This window comes from Poecilia latipinna, unplaced genomic scaffold, assembly GCF_001443285.1.
Source record: "Poecilia latipinna isolate Pla-1442-1.1 unplaced genomic scaffold, P_latipinna-1.0 Scaffold3558, whole genome shotgun sequence".
Taxonomy (NCBI): domain Eukaryota; kingdom Metazoa; phylum Chordata; class Actinopteri; order Cyprinodontiformes; family Poeciliidae; genus Poecilia; species Poecilia latipinna.
In genome coordinates this window covers 1-21,624 of record NW_015116174.1, presented here as the reverse complement: position 1 = coordinate 21,624, position 21,624 = coordinate 1, and the positions used below count along the sequence as shown (strand labels likewise).

General features: G+C 39.1%; 1 protein-coding gene across 1 annotated transcript in view; it reads right to left on the bottom strand.

Annotated features, from left to right (window-relative positions):
- The window catches only part of LOC106941227 (G-protein coupled receptor 126-like), a 38,830-nt gene extending 18,064 nt beyond the window's left edge, over positions 1-20,766 (bottom strand). The window contains exons 1-15 of the mRNA XM_015024172.1: positions 20,707-20,766; positions 15,039-15,086; positions 13,323-13,394; positions 13,013-13,120; positions 11,884-11,961; positions 11,629-11,706; positions 9,407-9,514; positions 3,653-3,732; positions 3,136-3,182; positions 2,574-2,600; positions 2,366-2,499; positions 1,858-1,969; positions 735-805; positions 264-328; positions 55-179 (exon numbers count right to left, since the gene is read on the bottom strand). Of these exons, the coding sequence (XP_014879658.1) occupies positions 55-179; positions 264-328; positions 735-805; positions 1,858-1,969; positions 2,366-2,499; positions 2,574-2,600; positions 3,136-3,182; positions 3,653-3,732; positions 9,407-9,514; positions 11,629-11,706; positions 11,884-11,961; positions 13,013-13,082 (995 nt within the window). The 5' untranslated portion in view covers positions 13,083-13,120; positions 13,323-13,394; positions 15,039-15,086; positions 20,707-20,766. The remainder of the gene's footprint in view (positions 1-54; positions 180-263; positions 329-734; positions 806-1,857; positions 1,970-2,365; positions 2,500-2,573; positions 2,601-3,135; positions 3,183-3,652; positions 3,733-9,406; positions 9,515-11,628; positions 11,707-11,883; positions 11,962-13,012; positions 13,121-13,322; positions 13,395-15,038; positions 15,087-20,706) is intronic.
- Between the last annotated feature and the right edge of the window lie 858 nt (positions 20,767-21,624).

Below are 21,624 nucleotides of genomic sequence, written 5' to 3'. Positions count from 1 at the left end.
AGAGGCGTGTGGATCTGGTCCAGCAGGCCGGATGATACGGTCAGGAAGACGTACATGTTGGACGCTTTCTCTGAGCTGACCATGACGTTAGAGATGATATGGACCACTGATTCGGCCACCGCCGTGTCGATCTTGGCGACGCTGACCAGTTCCTGGACCTTCGTCACGACCTGAGAGACCTGCAGCCCAAAAGGAAGGAAAACAAACAGCTGGTTGGGTTTATTCTCATTATGGTTCTGATGAGTTTTCAGTCTGAATCCCACCTCCTCCCTGGACAGAGTGTTCTTGGTGAAGTTTGCCAGCTGCTCCGCCACGCCTGCTGCATTTTCTACAAAAACACACAGTAGGTTAAATTCATGGTCTTTAAGGGTTAATGTGGAAACTTATAAAAAATTAGGCAAACATGATTAAATCTAAACCTGTTTAATTTACAATCAGTTTAATTTAAGCTGCCAGATGAGACTTTCTTTGTTCAATTACTTTTAATATAAATTAAATGAATGTATAAATTAAGACTTAATACAATTTTGTATCAAAATCATTTTCTGGATTTTATTCTTCATTTAATCTTAAACTCTTCAGAAAATGTATTTATCCCAAATTAAGCCGAACTTAAAATGCATTTGACATTTTTTAAATTTGTGTAAATTTTAGATAAACTCAGCTAATGAAAGCTTTTATTAACTTTGGACAGTTATATTTTTATTTCTAAATGTGCTTTCAGTTGTTTGTACCTGCAGTGACTGAGCAGTTGGTGAGGTTTGCAGCCGACCAGACAGACTGGAAGGTTTCTGGGTTTATCAAACTGGGAAAAGAGACAAAAACAGGTTAAATGTGTCAAAATATGTCCGACTCTGTCATAATCATTCAGCAGACGAACAAAACAAACATCTAGTTAATATATATTTATTATATAATCTGCTATAACACATGTTCTTTAAAGTGAACCAATAACAGAAAACAATAAGTAGAAGCAGAAATTAGATCAAGCGGTTATGTTTGTTTGCATTAATTACATACAAACACTATTAGCTGTATATTGTCTCTGCATTAGAAACAATAATGAACAGTTTGTCGTCACCAGGAGTTTAATCACTAAGAGTCTATCTATATCGGCCTCATGGCTTTTTAAGTGAATCTACTGATAATCAGAGCTGAGCGTCTTTGTTCAGCCAGCAGTGATTAATGAAACGTCTCAAACTGAAGCTAATCAGATTTAAATGTTCTCCAGCGACCCGGTTCTGCTTAAACACCATTTAAAATTCAGTTTAAACTTCAGAGAAGATAAAATGATTTCCAATTAATGAGATTAGGGTTCCTTAAGATTTACGAGGTTTCATGCTTTCTTGTGAAGTTTCAGGGCGATTAGATAAACTGTGACCAACAGAAGCTAATCAGTGACAAATGGAGGAAACATGGCAGCACAGAAACGATACCAAGAACTGGACATCGCTCCAAAAGTGATTAAAAACTTCCAGAAGGAAAAACACAACAGTGATAAAACTGAACATCTGACATCCGTTTATTTTATTCTTTATGTTTCTGGGCTTTTGTGTCAAGACAAAAGTTTTTTACTCTTTATATAAAGAAAAACATCAGAAGGGGGGAAAAAAAAAACGCGCTGATGAAGCTTCCTAATAGAATGTGAAACATGGGGGTGGTGGTATTATGCTGTGGGACTGTTCAACATTTCCAAATATCGGCTAATTTTAGATTACAACAAGCAGAAGGAGGTGAAATTTTAAAAAATCTGATCAGTCGAAGGTTGAGCAAAGGAAATACCCTCAAAATACCACATGCTGTGATAAAAATCAAAAACAGTTTGACCTTGGCCTAACTGCAGTATTTTTTTGTTACCAGGTTCTGGAGGCGCTCTGGTCCTTGTTGGGGAAGCAGGGCAGGAAGTGAGTGACTCTGGGTTTGGTCTCAGGCCACAGGTAGTGGAGGTTGTTGTCCTCTGGGCAGTTCTCTGTGAGGAAGGAGGCAAACAGACCAACATGTTACAGATACAGACAGTTCATGACAAACAGAACAAAGAGAAGAGGACTGTAACACCCAACTATGTAGTAATGTAATAAAATAAGGCTTTAAATGGTAACATCATTAATCATTATTATATAATAATCTATAAAGAATGTAAGAAAATCCCTGAATGTATTTTGAACTGTTTGCCTTATTAAACATATGAGATTTAAAACTCAAATAAATGACCAGAATTTGGTATTTATTAACCAAGGTTTCAATTTAAATAATCTACATGATAGATTATAATTAGATGAACACAAACAAATATACAAATATCTACAAATATCTAAACTCAGAGTTTCCAGTTGGACAGATCTCTGCAGCTGAACTCGTTCCTGACCGATCTGGTGAACGTTGATGTTGGCAGCCTGGCCCAGCAGGCTGGTGCCGGCCGGGTTGTTGTTCAGCTGGTCCAACACGTCGGCTTCACCCAGGCTCTCGTTGGTGATCATCAGCAGCACCTGGCAGGTGAAACTGAGACCAAACAGCAGCTCAGATTTAAGCTGGTCATCACCTGAAGCTCAGCTCTGAAGCTTAAAAACACTCACCTGTTCAAGGCTGCGTTCTGCTGAACTCTGGAAAACAGATACAAATAAAGAAACAGCAGAAACAAATTACTTCAAGGAGACATGATAAAATGTAATAAAGTACAAATAAAAACATTTAGTCTTTTAGTAATAAACAGTGTTTGAATCTACATTGTTTTACAATATTTCTCTTTCCAACATTTTTTTATTTGTTTTTAGATTTTTTTAAAGATCGTTCTATAATTATTCATTCTTTTGACGTTCAACTGTAGTTTTAGTGAACGTCCACTAGATGGCAGCAGTAGCAACAGACAGAGAATCCTGGCGCAATTAGAAACAGAAAAATAGAAACATTTTCCTTTTTATTATCCCTTTAGTTGGGATACTTAATAGTTTACTTCAAGCTGGTGAAGTAAACAGTTTTATTTAAGGACACAGGATGTTACCATGGAGATGATAGTACACCTGTGAATAAAATGTTTTAAAACATCCTGAAGGCCTCATATATGATCTTTTTAACAGAATAAAATACAAAACTGCACCAAAAAAATATTTGCAGATTTTAAAAAGTTTGCAGAATCACCTGATGTAATCCAAAGAATGGGTCCAGTTCTGAAAAGTTTGATTAATCTGCAAGAAGAAACACATTGATCACTCAGCAGCAGCCAGAGATTACAAACAGATGAGAACTGATGTTCAGAAGAGGAAAAAATAAAAAAATATGACTTCAAACTTCTGAGGTCAAAAGTCACAATTCTGAGAAAAAAAGACAGAATCCTGAAATTAAAGTCAGAATTAAAAGAAAAGCTGAAAATGTAAGCAAAAAAAAAAATAAATTGAATTCTGAGAAATGTTAAAAATTGAGATTAAAGTTTGAATTCTGAGAAAAGAGTGTGAATTTTGCTTAAAGTGAAAATTTTGAGATAAAAGTCAGAATATTAAGAATAATGTCAGAATTCAGAGAATAAGAATCATAACTTTGAGAGGAAGTCATATTTTTTTAACGTTTGGCCCTAATCCTGTCCCGTACTGATGAAGCTTCAGATCAGCTCTTTCTGCTGTTTCCAGGGGAAACTGTGGGAACTTTTCTCCCATCTTACCCAAAGCGCTGTGGCTCGCTGCACCTCCTGCTGGCTGAGCTTAGACTCCACCGTGAAGGAAACCCGGTAGAACAAACCGTCTGCAAAAAACCAGGAAAACGTCCCAGTCAGAGCTTTTCATTCAAGTTTCATTCTTCCTGTTTCTGCGCCTCACAGCAGGAGATGAATCAAGCACTCAGAGCCAGCAGAGGCATGTTAACCTCCAGTGAACTGCTGAGCAGGAAAAGTGCTGCTCAGCAGATAACAGCCAACAAAACAACAGGTTTCTTCTCTCTCAACTGCAACGTTTTCATCAGTGATGCTGCTAGATTCCTAAATCTTTTACAGGTTTTCAACCTTTCAGCCCAATTTCCCCCAGTCTTGATCGTTTGCATTCAAACTGAGCGTAAAATAGAGAATGTATTCAGCAACACACGAATGGAGGGAGATTAGTTCATTTGGGTGAATAAACTCACATCACTGTGATGCTAATAACCTTCTGATTGCCTGAACGGTTATCTAACCATCTGCGGAAAGCTAAAGATTTTTAACCAAAATCTGAGGTTTATCACTGCCCTTATTTTCATCTCTCTGGAAACACCAGTGGGATTTGACTGAGCTGCTGCAGCTGAGCCCAGATTTCTGGGTATGGACAGATAAAACCTGCAAATTTAGGCGATAATCTACTGGTTGATGAGATGGAAAATAATCTAATCAGCTAATTTGTGCAGTTTTGTCGCTAGAGGGAATCGGGAAGTTCAGCAGATTAAGATAATGTTTTGCAGACAGACAGAATTACCAGCAGTGGATGGAGTTTGACAGTAACTCAACTGAGCTTAACTGAGGAGTAGAAGGAAAATCATTCCCCAATCTAACATTTTTATTCAAAATAAATACCTAAAATGAGTTCTTTATTAATATTCTTCTGGCAGGTTTGCACATTTAGAAACTGAATAATTTTTTGCCACTCACAACTCAAGATGAATACATAAAAAAAAAATCTAAATATGAATCCAAAAAGACAATGTCCCTCAATAAAAGGTATTTTAGCAACAGTTACATTAGTTTTACTCTAAATATTTTTGCATATTTTTATCAGGAGTATTCCTGATTTGATGAACTGAAATAAATATTCAGAGATATTTCATCTTATTAACAGTATTTATCGTTTTCTCATGGCGTTGAGCCCCAGCGGGTTTAGTGCGTCGCTCCATCTCCTGCTATGCTTCACAGCAGCCACTAGGTGTCTCTCTTACATCTACAGTTGTTAGTTTGAGGCCCTAACAGAAGACATTGTTTCTGGTCGGAGAGCCTGCAAACTGCACAGGGATTTTTTTTTACTTTTTTGCTTGTTCAAACATCTCAAGCAGATTTCTGACAAGGACTCAGAATCCGAGCAGCTGAGCAGGAAGGTCTCCCCCAGAGAGCAGGATGGACTTCGCTAAAAGTCGAGGACTGAAACTGTTGAGGAAAAGTGTCAGAAAATCAAAAAAACGTCCGATACCTGCATTTAAACTAGAACTACCAAAACAGCAGCCTGATTGGACAGCTCAGGCCTCAGAATGGACCCAGAATCACACCAAACCAATCAGCAAAACTCCAAACGGTGCCGTTTGTTACACAGTCAAAGATGAACAGCAGGAATTCAGATTATTTAGCTATAAGACAAAAACAAGTTGTTAATTTTTCAGTCATAATTTCACCATTTATAAACGTCAGTTTCAATATAAATAAAAAAACAAACTCGGCTACAAACTGATTATTTATCTTTGAGGTAAATATTTTGTTACAAAGAAACTGTTTAACTCAAAATTAAATACTCCAAGCACACAAAATATCTAGTTTATAAACTAAATATTTGTAGACTAAATATTCAGTTTGAAAATATTTAGTCTAAAAACTAAATATTTAGCTAAATATTGGAGTTAGTTAAATATTTAGTTAACTCTGGGCTAGTAAAAATATTTAGTCTAAAAACTAAATATGTTGCTAAATGTTAGAGCCAGCAAAGTATTTAAACTAAATGAATAGCTAAATAAACTAAATAATCAGCACGTTAATTATTTACTGAACTGAATACTGAGTCTGCTAATTAAATATTTAGTTTGAAACTGTGACATTTGTAAATGAATTAATGATGTTGAAAATATGGCTGTAAAATTGACGCCCATTTATTTTTTCATGATTTTGATTTTTGACTGTGTAACTTTACAAACAACACACTGTATGATCAAGAAGATCGAACTGATTTATATGATTAAAGGTTCGTTGTTCTACAGAAAAGCCCAACCACCTTAAGAAGGAATCTAACGTATCCCTTGTATCACACTGAGCGAAAACTCCCAGATTTTAAGACTTAATACAATCAGAAGGAGGTTTCTACACGTGATTGTTTTCTCCGACGGTCTACAGCTACGGTTTGAACATACTGTTCCCTGATGACTCTCTGCACAGACACGGAAAATCAAAGGTCAGTTTGCAGTGGCAGGAACCAGCAGTCAGAGCGGGACGCAGCGTGGTCGGACTCGGGTCTCTGAGTGGAGCGGCTGAGGAGGAGGAAGTAGTTGTAGCTGCAGATGGTTTTAGGAAAACTCCGTGGTTCCACAGGTTCGGATCTGAAGCCGGGTTTGGCTTTGCAACAGCTGGTTCTTCTAAAGGACTTGAATCTTCAGAAGCATTTTTGGGCCGTGTGGAGTTTGTCACTTCGGCTGGCTCCAGAGGGGCGTCTTTGAGCATCAGAATGATGTCTTTATTCATGATGGAGATGTTTTTTGTGTCTGCGATAGCGGAAAGCTCTTTTAGCCCAGACATGATGTCTTGATTTGGGGCATGGATGGAAGAGCTGGTGGGGGACCTGGAAGCTGCTGGATTGGGGTCGGAAGATGGCAGGGGTGTTGGGGTAACAGCAGAAGTGATTTGCTGAGATGCATCCATCATGCTTGGATTGTTTGTGTGTTTAGAAGCAGCAATCAAACAACCTGTTGCAGCTTCCTGCATCCCGTCTCTCCTGCTCTCAGCCGTAGAACTCACTCCGACTTCAGAGACTCGCTCTTCAGCAGGAAGCATCTTCGGAGCGACATCTGCAAGATCAAATATGGAATCAATTCTGGAGGCGTCTGCTTTCAGGGAGCCGTTCGCAGGATGAGAGTCAACTTCATCACTGACAGCGTCTCTGGCAGGAAGCGAAGGCTGCGAGGGAATGGCTTCCCATTCATCTCCAGAGAGTGTGGAAGATTGTTTCCCAGAGAGGGAGAAAAAGAGCTCAAAAGGCTGCATGTCGGCTCGGTGTGGGGTCTGGAAGTGTTTGTTCAGGAACGCCGCTGCGGGTCGAGTGGGTGACAGAAAGCCAATTTCTGCTTCTGTCACGCTGACGGTTGCTAATGTCGCCCTGCTGGAGGCAAGAGTGGGGGGAGAGGGGAAGGATGCAGGGGAAGGAATGTGAGGAACAGAGGGAGAAAGAGGCTGATGTGTGTGTGCTAAGTTTGGAATCCGGTGTGAGTTATTTGGCAGAGGAGCCGGGATTCCCAGCTGTGCTCCGGCGGTTCTGCGATGTGTTGTCAGTGGAACGGCAGGCGAGGGTAAAGAAGACTGAATAAATGGGTCATCGTGATCCACCTGAGAGGGAGCTGCTGATGTTTGGGCCAGAAAAAGAGCAGGATTCCCTATGATTTGTTTTGAGTTCCCTACAGAAGGAGGAGACGTCTCAGACGACGTCCTCAGGCTGTCGCTTAAGACAGAAGGGAAAATATCTGAAGGCGAAGAGGACAAGGAAGCAGGAAGCCGAGCTGGGGTGGATAGGCGACCCAGATGAGACTGATCTGGAAACAGATTTACATCCTTTAAATCTCTCAGATCAGGCTGGAGTAAGAACGGATGTAGTGACGGAGTGATTGGCCTCAAAACCTCAGACAAATTCTCCGAAGGTGAACTGGAAACTGGATTATTCCCTCTTAAGAATTTGTTCAGTGGAGTTCCATCTGAGACACTTAATGGGTCTGATTTAGAGTCAGTTACTGTTACACTGGATAGTCTTTCCTCAGAAGACATGGAGGACTCAGGGAAGAGTGCACCAACACCAGAGGGGATCTGGGATTCAGAGACGGAATCAGAAAGGAGAGGATGTGATAACACAGATGGATTTCTGGGGTCAAATCCCATCTGGAGGGTTGAGGTTGGAGACGGAAGCGGTACACCAGAAGGATGGGAGGTTCCTGACACCCAAGGAGAGGCATGAAGCTGGAGAAGAGGAGGGAAGCTGCTGGAGGAGACAGAGGGTGGCTCAGTGGGACCCAAAAGGGACGGTGGGGAAGATGGAGGATGAAGAGAGGCGGGGAAGAGAGAGAGAAAAACAGGGGAGGGATGAATTTTGGCAGATGAAGTTATTTGCAGATACCCAGTTTGTTCCACAGAAAGAGAGGAATCAGGAGTTCTGTTGGGTTTCTGCTGTGAGACAGAAACAGCAACAAGTTGTTTCAGGGGAACCTTCGGAGAAACAGCAGCAGAGGGTGAGGCTGCAGTTTCGGTTAAAGACACCGACGGTTCATCAAACTCTGGTTCAATCAGACTCGTGTTATTTGGAGAGATTTCTTTAGCATCGCTTTCCTTCAGAGTGTCACTGACTCTTGTTACAGAGCTGGCAGGAAGTGCTTCCTGGGAGGAAACAGCATCGTACTCATACATGTCACCCAAATCATACATGAACATGTCAGACCCTGAAGAGTACTCCAGAGGATCCGTCCAGTTCCTCGTTAGGAAATCACCACCGCTGACGCTCAGAGGGAACCAAGGGGGCGCTACAGGTTTGCTCTTTCTGTTACTCAGCCCTGACGATGATGACACCTCACCTTTATGTTGCCGTGGAGACGAGGCCCGTGATGGTATGGGTGCAAGAAGAGTTTCAGAGTCTCGACTGGTTGTGGGGGTCTTGACTGTTGTGGTATTATGGGTGGAAGATGAAGACTTTGCTGTGGAAATCAAACTGTTTAGCTGATTTCCCAACATGGGAGACGTGTTCCTAGAGGAAGGGCTGGCTGTCGACTTCAGTCCGGGTTTTAGAGGGGAAGGTTTTGTCACACGAACCTCCACCCTGCTGGGGGTTGCTCGGGTGGCAGCTGGTCGCCTTCCTCCACTCGGCCTTTTCCTCAGGGGGGTTGAGATGAACCCCAGGGAGTGTTTGGGGCTGTGATAGAAAGCTGAACCCCGGAAGGCAGCGGGGGGTCGTGGGCGTGATGGATCCACTGGGGAGGCTGGACCTGTGGCTGAAGCAATAACTCTGGGCTGATGCTGTGACTTTGGAGGTCTGGAGTCTTGACCTGTAGGACTGAACTGACTGGATGTTAGAGAACGGGGGTTGGACGATAACGCACGCCGGGTTCTTCTGATCGATTGAAAAAGTCCAAAGTTTCTTCCAGGAGTTAATCCACTAACTAGAGTTTTATGTTTGGGCCTTGGAGAATTGGGGTATGTTGCAGAAGTCCTCTCCACTGTTGGGTTGCAGCATCAAAGGAGGAAGCATTGCAGTGAAAAAGCAGGTTAGATTAAATAAATAAATGCATTTCCAAGCAAAAGAAATGCCTGCAAAGTACATTAAAACCAATGACATAAACCAAGACCATCTGACACCACAAATTCAGCCGATTGATCCACGAATCCCATGCATGATTTAAAGTTTATAAAATCTTAGAGCAATAAAGAACACAGAAGGTGTGAAGACTGGATAGAAATTCAGAACCTGAGGAGTTTAGATGCTAACAGGACATGCAGCTGGTTTGTTACCCAGAGAAGAAACATCGGCTTTGTTAGTCGACGGATGGTTGGTGGTTAGAAACGGCAGCTGGAGAGTCGTCCCTGGATAAGGTTCAGGTGAAGAAACGAAGGAAGAAACTAGAGAAAAGAGGGTGGTTAAAAGATAAAGAAGAGCAGGAAGATGAAATTATTAAATATGTGATTGAAAATTAAGTCACTAAATTTACAGAAACTGGGCAACATGTCTGACAAACACAAGGTTCCTATGCAATCTGGAGGAATTTGAAAGATGCTTTAAGGCTCTCAGGTTTCAGTTACTATGGAAACAAAGTATTGATTTGATGTGTTTCTCTAATGAATCTTGATAAAATGATCAAAAATAAGTTTATAAAACATTGATATTTTATCTTGTGTGTTGATGAAAACAACTGAAAGTAGCTGCTTCACCCATCCATCCATCTCTATAAGAATCTGCTGAGCAGGGAAAATGTAGGTATTTTAACAGGAAAACAGGAACTCATATTTAAAGAAAATATTTCATTACCTAACGCTAAATGTGTATTTGTTGGTTTGAATGATTAAATCTTGAATCAAAATAAGTAAAAATCAAGTTTGATGTCATTTTAGGTGTAATTAAGTCATCCACGTTGTTGGTGGAATCAAACAAGTTTTGCTAAAGTATTAAGAAGTAAAAATAACACATGCATAAATGTTATTGTTTCCAAAGCAAACTGGACACTAATCCATGCAAGTCTGTCCAATCTGCCCTGTTTAGCTTCATTAGATGTTACTTTTCCACCAAACCAGAGTTGGTGCTCAGGTTTGTGTAACTTCCTCCAGAATAAAAATCATTTCCTGTTCAATAAACAGAATAATGATGCATTTCAAAGCAGAGGGCGGACAGAGCCATTGTTCTGCAAGACACACAGGTCTGAAATATTTCCAGGTCCCAAGAACAACTTGGTCCTGATTTGAGTCAAAATCTCCCCGCATCACTAAACTCTAGTATTTATTAGCACAGATGTTTTTAGTGAGAGTAGAGACTGAAAAGTGTCTTTACAGGATGTGGAAACAACACCAGCCCTGTTCTGGTACCAGAACCGCCTTGGTGGAAAACACCAACCGTTTATAGCTCTCTACTGATTCTGTTTCTTTTGTCACACTTTCATGGTTCAGGTCAGACTAATTTTTATGTTAGACAGAGTAAACACAAAATGCATTTATTGAAATGAAGTAATTGTCTATCTGGACCAACCTGGTCATGTGTGAAAAAGTCATTTTTGTTCTACAGTCGATGATCACAGCTATCATCAAAAGGTGTGGGAGCAGGAAAAGAGTTTGGTGCATCACTGTGCAAGGATTTTGGATGACATTTGAGGAATTCTGTCTCAGGACTTTGATTAGGCCACTTTTTAAACTACTGAGATGCATTTTGAGTCATTGTAATAATGCAAAATATAAGTTTAATTTCACAATCTAACGATTCAAAATTCATGATTCGATTAGTTACAAGCAGCAATTTATCCCCAGATCACCATGCTACTACCACCATGTTTTACTGTTAGCATGATCTTTATCGGGTAGATAAAGTGTTAGTTTTCTGTTGTATTAGACCAGCTGCTGATGTTTTTGGTAAATGTGAGACGGGTTTCAGGTCTACCAACTGTGACGACTGCAGAAAACCCAAATGCAGCTCAGCATTTCCACAGACAGACTTTTCCCTCAAAGGCATTACAAAATGGAACAAACTCCCAGAAAGTCTAAAACTTTCCACTAACCTGAAAGACTTTTCTTGTAAAGTCAGGAAATGACCAGCAGAGAAACCGTGACATTAATGATTACAGAGCAGAAGTCTGGCATTTAGCACCATTTATAATGAAATTTTATGACCTTGTGATCGTATGTAGGGAATGTAGAGACTTAATGTATGTTTTATGGTATTTGACTGTTTTATTGACTCAACTGCTTGCTAAGCTAAATCTGGTGAAAAGCATATTTTATTCATGTTTTTTGCACATTGTCCCTGTTTTAAAGAAACTACTAAAATTAAAATAAAGTTCTGGCCTACTCTCTGCAGTCAGAAAGGTTATATTTTAGTGATTTCCGATCAGGTTGTGAAAATAGAAAACAATCCAATAGATTCTCTCATCGGTTCAGGTTGGCTTGGAAAATTTTAAATCGAAAAATGTAAAAACTGTTCATGTTATTGTGCATAATTTCTGCAGACAGTTTGGCGTTAATGTTGCTCTTACCAAGCGCTGTGCTGTTAGTGTCTGCATGGTTAGTGCTAGCAGATGAAACGGCTGCAGTGATGCTGGTTGTCTGTTCAGCTACAGGGAAGTAAAACCATCACAGCAGGTTAGTCTCCTTCACCCCACAGCTGCTGTAAACTGTAAGAAAACAATCTACTTGTTCATGTTAGTCAGGTTTTAATGGTTCTGTTTTCATGTTGCAGTCAGTCAGTGTGTTTTACTGATGGATGCTGCTGATGAGGCTATCTGCCTTACCATGTGTGCTGCTGGTTGAAGCAATGGGAGCAGTGGTGGATGGAGGCGAAGTAGTGGTAGTGTTGATGGAGGCAGAAGCTGATTAGCAACAATATGGCGGCATGTCAGTGACAGAAATCACAGAAGCAGACTGGGTTAAAGCAGCAGGAGCCTTTCTGAACTCTGACGGAGTTTCACACCAGTGACAGAAACCAATTAGTTCTTTTAGGTTTTGTACCAGGACATAAAATGATCTGATGTTTAGAAAAGACATTTTGAAATAAAACATACATTAAGTGAAAAGAAACTTGTATGTGTTTTGGTTTCCTCCAGGTCTTTCTCTACATCTCTGATGTTTTCTCATGAAATGTCACTATTTCAAAAAACGTGAATTCAGATGTGGCAAAGCTCAGAGCCATGTTATCTACATTTTGATTTAGTTTCTATAGATAATTGGTATGGGGTGTAAAGTTACGAAGTCCAAAAATAAACTAATAATTTGGGTTATTCAGCCTGCAAAGAAAAAAATGTGGGTTCAGGTTTTACTAATTTTTTCACCACGTTGTTAATTTATTTATATAACAGTTTTGAATAAAGTTTCAAAAATATTTAATTAGCAAGCAAAACACTTAAATGTGAGTTGGTTAAATAAAGGTTCAGTTAGTTTGAGGTTGAATATTTAGCCAGTAAGCTAAATATAAAATATATATCTAGTCAGCTACATACATGAAGAAGAACATTAAGCTAAATATTCAGTTTGAAGTTGAGTATTTCACAGCAGGTTAGTATATTTAGCTAAATATTTATCTTCAACTAAATATATGAGTATGGTGATCTGAAGCTAGCAAGCTAACTCGTTTGAAGCTAAATATTTAGCAAGTTAAATATTTAGTTGGTAAACCAAATATTTTTCTTGCTAATTAAATGTTTAGTTTATAAATGAAACATGTTACATTTAAAACTGAATGAACAACATGGTGAACAATGACTGAACAATTTTTCTGTTAATAAAGGCAGAGTCATTTTTAACTGTGCAGCTTTACAAACGACTCCATAAATGAGAAGTAATAATCATGTCCTGATACAAAACATCCAATAAGCAAAGACTGTCCTGGCAAACAACGAGGCAGCAAAGCAGATGAAGGCTTACCAGAGGAAGAGGAGGAGCTGGAAGTGCTGCTGCTGCTAAAGCTGGTGCTGAAGGCTGAGGTTAGAGGCATGCTAGGGGTGGAGGTGGAGGGGATGGGAGGAGGGGAGGCTGGAGATGACAAATGATGCTGGTGTTAACACATCCTCACTGTTCTCACTACAGGGTTAGAAAGGGACCGTTTCTCCAAACCAACTGAAGGAGAGCAACTGGGTCTAAAACATCAAGGATATAAAAAACCTGACAACCAAGAATGAAAGGACAGGAATGGATGACTGGGAAGGCAGAATGAGGGAGGATGAGGTTTGCTTACCGTGGGAGATGGCGTTAATAGCATGGCTGGTGTTAGTGGAGTCAGTGGATGAGTTGGTGGGAGAGGAAGCAGCTGGTGGAAGTACAGATGTTTGGATAAAACAGAGAAAGATGCAGTGGATGATAAATATGATGCAAAAGGAGATAAACAACGTCCCAAAAACGGAGCAAGTCGTTACCGTCCTCAGAAGCCAAATCCTCCTGAAACTTACAAAAAGTTTCTTTAAATACCATTACTGCTCTTTTGTTTTTATGAAACTTTAGAAACCATAAGAAGACAGCAGAAAGAAAAGAGGAGCAGTCAGCAGCGTCATCCTGGGGGTTTTATTTGGTGCTTGGAGGCACTGAAGGTGGCGCCGTTTCCCAACTGAAAACGTCAAAAATGAAACAACTAGAACTGCAAAGGTACAAAATGATGAGGCAAAAATAACAAGCGACTGCAGTGAAAACAGCAGCAGAAAACTTAAATTATAGAACAAACAGATATAAACCCCTGCTGATGTCTGCATCACCCAAAACAACAAATCCATCCAGCCGTCAAACTTACAAACGTTTTTTCTGCCACAGTCAAATACTAACATCACGCCAGAAGCTCATTGGTTCCTGCAAAATGCTTGTTTTTGTAAAGCAAATATTGGAAGTGAAAGTACAGTTCAGCTCAAACCTCTTAATTCCTCCTGGTATTAAGTGTTGGGAATTTAGAAAATTCCCAACACTTTTACGTAGATTTTAATATTTTTTGACAGATTTGTGATCCTTTTCCAATAAGAAACAAACTTCAGTATCAGCAGGGGTCTGAATATTTTTGGGCTGAACTGCATTTCCTCCCACTCAGAGGAGCATGAATGCAGTTGTAAAACTCAGAGGCCAGAAAAAGTTTGTGATTTGGGAAAAGCAGAAGCTCAACATGAAAGTTGAGGTTAGAAAGGTTCGTCCAGAATCCAGTCAGCATCTTCCTGGATGATCACATTCCTGACAAAAAGGTTCATCTGAGGTTTATGTTTCACAGATTTCAGGCTGAGGGATTTTTCTCAGAGACAGTGGAAAGTTCAGCAATTTTCAAGCTGCTTGGGTTGAGGGTTTGAATCCCTCTGATTCAGATGAACATGGTACCAAAGACCATCTCAAAAATACAGGACATTCTTGGAAAAATGTCAAGAGATCCACTTCCTGTATAATTCCCAAATATAAACACAGCTACAGATGAATCTGAACAAACAGTGAACTCATAAAAACTTTAAAACTCCTTGAATATTAAGAAAAAAATGTGTCTTTTTAGTAACCTGAAATTACAATGAAAACACGTGTTGCACATGTGAAACAATTAAAACTCTTGGAAAACTTTTACATGTGACATACACAGTGTTTAACGTTATTAGATGATAACATTTTCACATGTGAGCCATAAAAATGTCAAATGAATACTGTTGACCATGATATTTATTAAATATTTGCCACATTAACTAATTTATTAAGCCATTTATTTATTTTTACTTCTTTTGGACAAGTTGGTTCATGTGAAACATGTGAGGAAAAAGTTTCCCTTTAAGTCAGAATCTAGCAAACATTTTAATTAAACCCTTTTGATTAAACAAATGAAGGAATAAATAGCATAAAATATATTTCCCATGTAAAATAAAATTAGAAAACATGTTATATAAAGATTTAAGGTTCTTAATTCCAGCACAGGCATTGGAGGTGTGTTTAGTTTTCCTACCTGAGCAGCCCAGTCCGCCCGAGTCGCAGCCTGTAGCCGGGTTGGAACCTGAAGGGGACAAACGGTTCAGAATAAGTTGGTGATTGTTCCACACCTGAGCTGAACTTAAAGAATGGATAAATAAAGTTGATGTAAAAGTTTACAAAGCCCTGTCAGCCTTTAACTGTGCACCTCCACTGAAGCACAGACATCGCTAAGCTAACGCAAAATACAGATGACAAGCAAATAGAAATAAACGTCGGTTGTTCATATCAGCCCAGTTTCAGTTATTGACCCAGTATGTTAGAAAAACTATGATCAAATATCAGTACTGATTTTATCAAGCATCAGTCCCTCCTAGAGCTTATTGTGGTGACATCAAGGTTATCTGAACATGCAGGAGGGCAGATCAGGGAATATCTGAGCAAATACTATGAAACTCTACACCACTTTTAAAGTTTGTGGCAAAGAACAAACTCAAACTTTTTTCTTTTCTCACAGGAGCAGCATGGAGACCAAACTCTGGGCTCCTCTTGTTCCTTAGCTTTCTGAATTTTAATGCAGCTGCAGCCCACACATCGGGCGCTACATCCACAGAAACGTCAGTAGGAGGACAGGCAGCCGCACAGAGTTGAGACTTTTTCAGAGGTAGACAGTTTCGTCATTGGATGGTTGTCAAAGCAAGTTGCTATGAGCACAAAACTATCCTGCCTGCTGATTTTTAATAAAAAAAAGGAGACAAGACCTGTTTTCTTGGAATTACAGTTGTATATAAAATGATCCAACCCACAACCAATTATACCAGCCTTATATAAATCAGGTTTATATAAACTGTAAAGCTGAGGCACATTTCAACAAATGAAATCCCATCCAATAATAACTCTACAGTGTCTAATGTAAGAAAAAAAAGTGAAAATCTATTAAAGGTTCTTATTCAGTTACTCTTTAGTTCCTGATTCTGGTCAAAACAAATCAGAGGAGACACTAAGGCTGTTTACACATGATGATCGCATTACATTTCCATTGTGGTTCGTTTCGCTTTACCACTGCTCTGAGTCAAACCAACCAGGCTAAATCAAAAACCTGTTCACCTTCTCTCCTGTGGGGGCGCTGCACCAACAACCACTGAAGCAAACGACATGAAAACCTCTGAAGAAGACACACATGTAAACACAAATGGAGTAGTATCAGATTTTAGAGGCTGTAGGATTTCTCTTTTGTCTTTGGTAAAATATCACAATCCATTTCTCCTGCTAGTGCTAGACTCACACGTTTCTATTTACCCAGAATGCCCTGCGCTATAGTCTGCTTCCTGCTTTCTCCGGTCCACTTGGCGTTCACATCTGCATTCAGAGTTCACTTCAAACCGAACCGACACCTAGATTTATAGGCAGACCAGAGTTTGCTGTTTTGGTCCTCAAAGTTTGGTTTCATATTCACACCCACAGCTTGGCTGCCTAGAATTCAAGTTCTAGGCAACTGTAGTTCTAGTCTAGATCTGCAACTAGAGTTGCGTAGAACTTGAATTAGAACTAAAGTTTGATTAAAGCAGACTAAACATATATAAACCTAAAACACACCTGGAACAAAATAAGATGAACGATAAGGATTTTAATGACCGTAATAAATGCCTACAGAGTCACACTGCTTCCTACAGGCGTTCAAATTAAAACTGTTTTGACATTTTATGGTCAAATTTAAATATTGTTGCATTTCTGCACTTCAAGTGCCCATATAGACATGACTGGGGCATTTCATGAATTTTAGTGAAGCTATTTGGATGTTATAGTCCTGCAATTTTGGTGATGATACCAAATCTAAATTTATTTTAAAGTTGCAGCAGATCCTCACATATTCATGTAGTTTTCTGTTGAAAATGATTTGCAGAACATTTACATCTTTGCAGATTCCTTTGGCTGACTTGCCAAAGCAACTTGATGCTATTGGCTGGTGTTTGGAAAGCAGCATCTTATAGTACCTTTTATTTTCCTTGGTGCTGATTGGCTGTAACCCCCAAAGGAGGAGATAAGGGAGAATGTTGATATTAACATTAATGGCGTTGGTTTACACAGTGAGTATTAAGGCATATTAAAGTGTATTAAGTGTCTGAACTACTAAGAAAAACAGTTTTAAATGTTTTCAGAGGGAGTATCAAGTATTTGCAGATGTTTGTGGTCCATAAACCCTGGTGTACTGGGGGCTGCTGTATTTCAATATAGATAATTGGGAGTACAATTAGATTTAAATGCACCATGAAGTTGAAACAACCATAAAAACCTGTGTAGAAGTGCAGGCAGGGAGGAAATGCATCTTTACAGGACCCCGCGTTCAACACAAGCCATGAAAATTGGTTCTGATTGGACCCGGCCATTTTTAATAAGCTCCACAGACCTGAACTGAAGGCCAAAAAAGCCAAGATTCCTCAACCATGAGAAAAGTGGCATTTTGTGTTAAACTCAGAGGAATCACTCGAAATGTTAGCTATGCAGCGGTAATTAATAACAATAATTGATAAAACTTGTCACTGATCACCAGCATTTATCCTTGTTTTGTGTTAATACTGAGGTATGGCGGGTTTGAGGTTTGTTAGTGTAACAACAACATCAGCAAAGAGTCACAGCTGCTTTTATTTAATACAGTTGATGACCTCAGAGCTCAGAGTTGGAGAAAAACAGGAGGCCGGCCAGCAGCAGCAGCTATAAAACCTCCATCACAGCCAAACTGAAAATGACAGAGTTATAAAGTCTGACGCTGGGAGATTACCTGACCAACACCACCAGCTTCAAAGCGGACCGTAACTCTCCGCTCTGATCCTGTCTGAGATGACCAAACAATCCATTTACAGGGACTCCAGATGAAAACAGAGGATCTGACTTTGATTTTCACAAACTCTCCTTGTCCAGGGAGCCGTTTCACAGCTCAGAGCTCCGGGGTCTATGCAGGAGATGATTTACAACAGCCGAGAAATATCAGAGGAACAATAGCAGAGGCTTAAAAAAGGGGACAGAATGCAAGCAGGATGAAACTGCAATCATTTTGGGGATTTTGATCACATATACAAAGATAAAGTAACAGTATTTTTTTTGTCAATGTTCTAATTATCAATTTATTTTATTTTCTAAACGTTTTAACAGCAGTAACAGCTGTTATCTGCTTTAGTTCAGGTCCGTCAGGATATGAACAAATATTCACATTCGTTAAATAACATTAAAATGCTAAACTCTTTTTAGAGGCTTTTCTTTCCTTTTTCATGTTCACATTATTCCATCTAGATCCTCAGTGTAGCTTAGACTTGCTTTATAAAACTAATAGTTAATTTTCTCATTTCACGCTTTAGCTAACTTTGAAAACATTAAGTGCCCTTAGCTTCCCTAACTAATTTATCTGCTTACGTTCTAAAGTGCTAATTCACCTGGATGTTTTGTAAACTTTTAGTTGTGTTGAAGTTTTATCGACTGCGAAGAATTCTTCAAGAAGTTAGATGTTTATATCCATGCTTTTATTTTGAAGACGAAGCTCCATTTCCTCTCCTCATGTCTTGAAGTGAAATTGTTCAGGTAGGTGAGTAATGACAAATCTGTAGCACTTATTGCATTATTGACATGGTTAAAGTTAGCGCTGTTAGTGCTTTAGAATTAGCTTCTGCTAAATACCAAGCTGGTTTAGCATTAGGGGAACTAATGTTTGTGATTAGTGCTTTAGGGTTAGCAGTGCTAACATTTTTTAGCAAATGTTTGCACAAAACTCCTATAATTTTGTCCCAGTGGCTACATTTTCAGGCCACGTGTTTCACTGTGAATTATGACTCTCCTACCACCTTTATTTACAAAAATAAATTAGTTTTACAAAATAAAATTGTCATAAATTAAACAATTATGATATTAATAAGTAAAAGATTATATAATCCAGAAATAATCAGCAAATCTTGAAAAAAATGAAGTTGAAAAAACAAGCTTCCCATTATATCTATTTTGCTTTTATTTCATGTGGACATTTATTAAATATTCATCAACAATTATTACTTTTTGAATGAAATGGCTCTCCAGTTACTCTAAGATTGTCTTATTAATTAGGATTTCTGCTCATCCTCTCATTATAGTTCTCTATACTAGTGGAGGTTTTCATCTGAATTGTGTTCCAGTAAAACTCTGGATTTAAATGATTCAAGTCAGTCCAACGTCGATGGAAAGAAAGCAGAGTTCTCACTGCTGATGTGAACTAAAGCTGATTGTATCTTTGTAAAAAATCAAACAGTGAACTAGTTGCTCCTTCTGTGGCTACCTCATAAATATCCAATGAGCACAGCTCCACCTCTGCTCAGAGATGACCTTCAGATTTCCATCAGATATGGAGATCAGGAACCGTCTTGAAGGGCCTGACAGCAGCAGAGCGGCTGACTGACAGCCTCCTGGTGCTGCCGTGACAACCGCAGGGTGGATGTACCGAGGCTGTGCGTCAGCCTGACGCTCTGACTGACACTGCAAACAGGGAGCTGCAGCAAACGCAGCCTGACAGGTGCTCGTCAAATCATCTGAAGCTGTTCAGAGGAGGCTTTTCTGCTGAGCCAGGCTAAAGGAGAGTCTGTATCAAAAAGGCAGAAAGACGCAGAGGCCACTGACTGTCCACAACCCGAGTAAACGGAAAAATCTGATTTAAGATGATAATCTGTCCAAAGCAACCTGGTCCAAAGTGAAATGTTAAATCATGAATTATTACACATTAACCAGATCTGTCAGAAAACTTTCATCAGGCTTTCATCAACTCAAATTTAAGACTTTTTAAGTCCATCATGAGTAAAGACCAGAAACGAAAAACAGAATGTTTTACATTTTTTCAGGGGAACAAAACTGTGTGTTTCTGAGGAAGCAGGTTTGTGTTTCTCTACATTTTCCATCTCTACACTGTAAAAACACAAAATCTTACCAAGTGCTTTGGTCAAATATCTTATACTTGAAATAAGACAAATCTAACTCACAAGTAAACTATTCAGCAAAATATTGGATTTTGTTTTAAGCAAATAAATCCTTAATATTGATTTAAAAAAATTAAGAATTTTACTGGAAGTTTATTTCACTAATAAGATATTTAAACATTTTCTCCATGTCTTTATTTTTTTAGGAAGGTGGTAAATTCAGTCTGTACGTTTAATACAGAGAGACATGCAGACTCTCCAAAGCAATGGACCAGGGAATGAATAGTAACACATGCCACACTTTTCAGATTTGAAACAATATGTGAAAAACATTGAATTTTATTTATCATTCCACCTTCCCGTTATGTAGCAACTTGTGATGATCTGTTAAATTAAACTCTGATACTAATTTTGTCCGTTTGTTCGCCTCTCAGTGATCCGGACCCGGCTTCATGTTCATATGGTTCTGGAACTGCTCTCCGTTTGACCTGGATGTGTTAAAGTAAAACTATTTTCCTGCATCTTAACGCCGTTTCCCCCCAGCAGCTCCAAGAAGAGTTTTATTAATTTCCATAATCTGAGACTCCCACAGCTAAAAGCGAAAGGTTTAATCTCAGCGCATGATGTTAGTGAATGAGTTTTGTGCTATCGCTGGTAACAAACATTTTCAGACTGACATATACAGGACCAAAATCACTGGTTCCTCCATTCTTCTCCATGCATTAAAGCTCTGTTAGCACAAGCTTTGCATATTAGAAGCGTGTTAGCAGCACTCACCACTAGTGGGCGCAGCAGCAGTTAAATGAATGCAATGAGGGTAGCAGACTGTGAAAAGAAGAAAAGGTTAGTGGGCATCAGGTAAAACAATCAACAGCATAATAAATTTAATAATGAACCTCATTTAAAGAGTACCAATATTTATTTTCATTCTAAAACCAAAGCAGAACTTCACAGAATATCTATTTTTATTTGTTTTTCTAGAAATTTATAGCAGCTACTTTTTTTTTTTTACAGTAATCAAGTTTTTTTTAGATCTATGCTGGAAATAGCTGAAAAACCACCAGAACTGTGATCTAAACAAGACAACTGGGATCAAATTATCGTCCATTTCACCAGTTGGTTGATGGTGCAAAACCACAGGGTTGGATGTGTTGGTAGTGGTTGGTGTCATCAGTTAATCCTGCATCCAAAGCCTCATTAAGTCCTTAATAACTGGTGCAAAGATCGCTGCACATTTCAACCTCAAGGACCAGAACTTTGCTTAGGCAGCAGAACTGAAGGACCCGGTTCTGCTGCAGTCGTTTTAGGGACAAACCATGGAAAACATTTCACTCAGTTGCTGTAATTTATTTCTTTAAGAAGCAAATGCTTTTACTTTGTTTCTTTTACAAATGTCCAGACCCAAAGACAGAAAACGGCAATTTTCTGATATGGAATTAAAGATGTAAGAAAGAAAGAAAATAATGAAGAAAGCAGAGAAATAAGAAATAAAAAATGGGAAGAAATAAGGGAAACAAAGACAAAGGTAAAAAAAAAAATAAAATAGGCAATTACCTCAACAGGCAATGAGGCAAGAAAAAAAATGTACAGAAGAAAGTTAGAAATGAGCAAAGTAGGAGAGAAAGGAAGGAAGAAAGGAAACTAGCAAGAAAGGAGAGAAGCGAGCAGGGAAGGAAGGAAAACTAGAAAATGAAA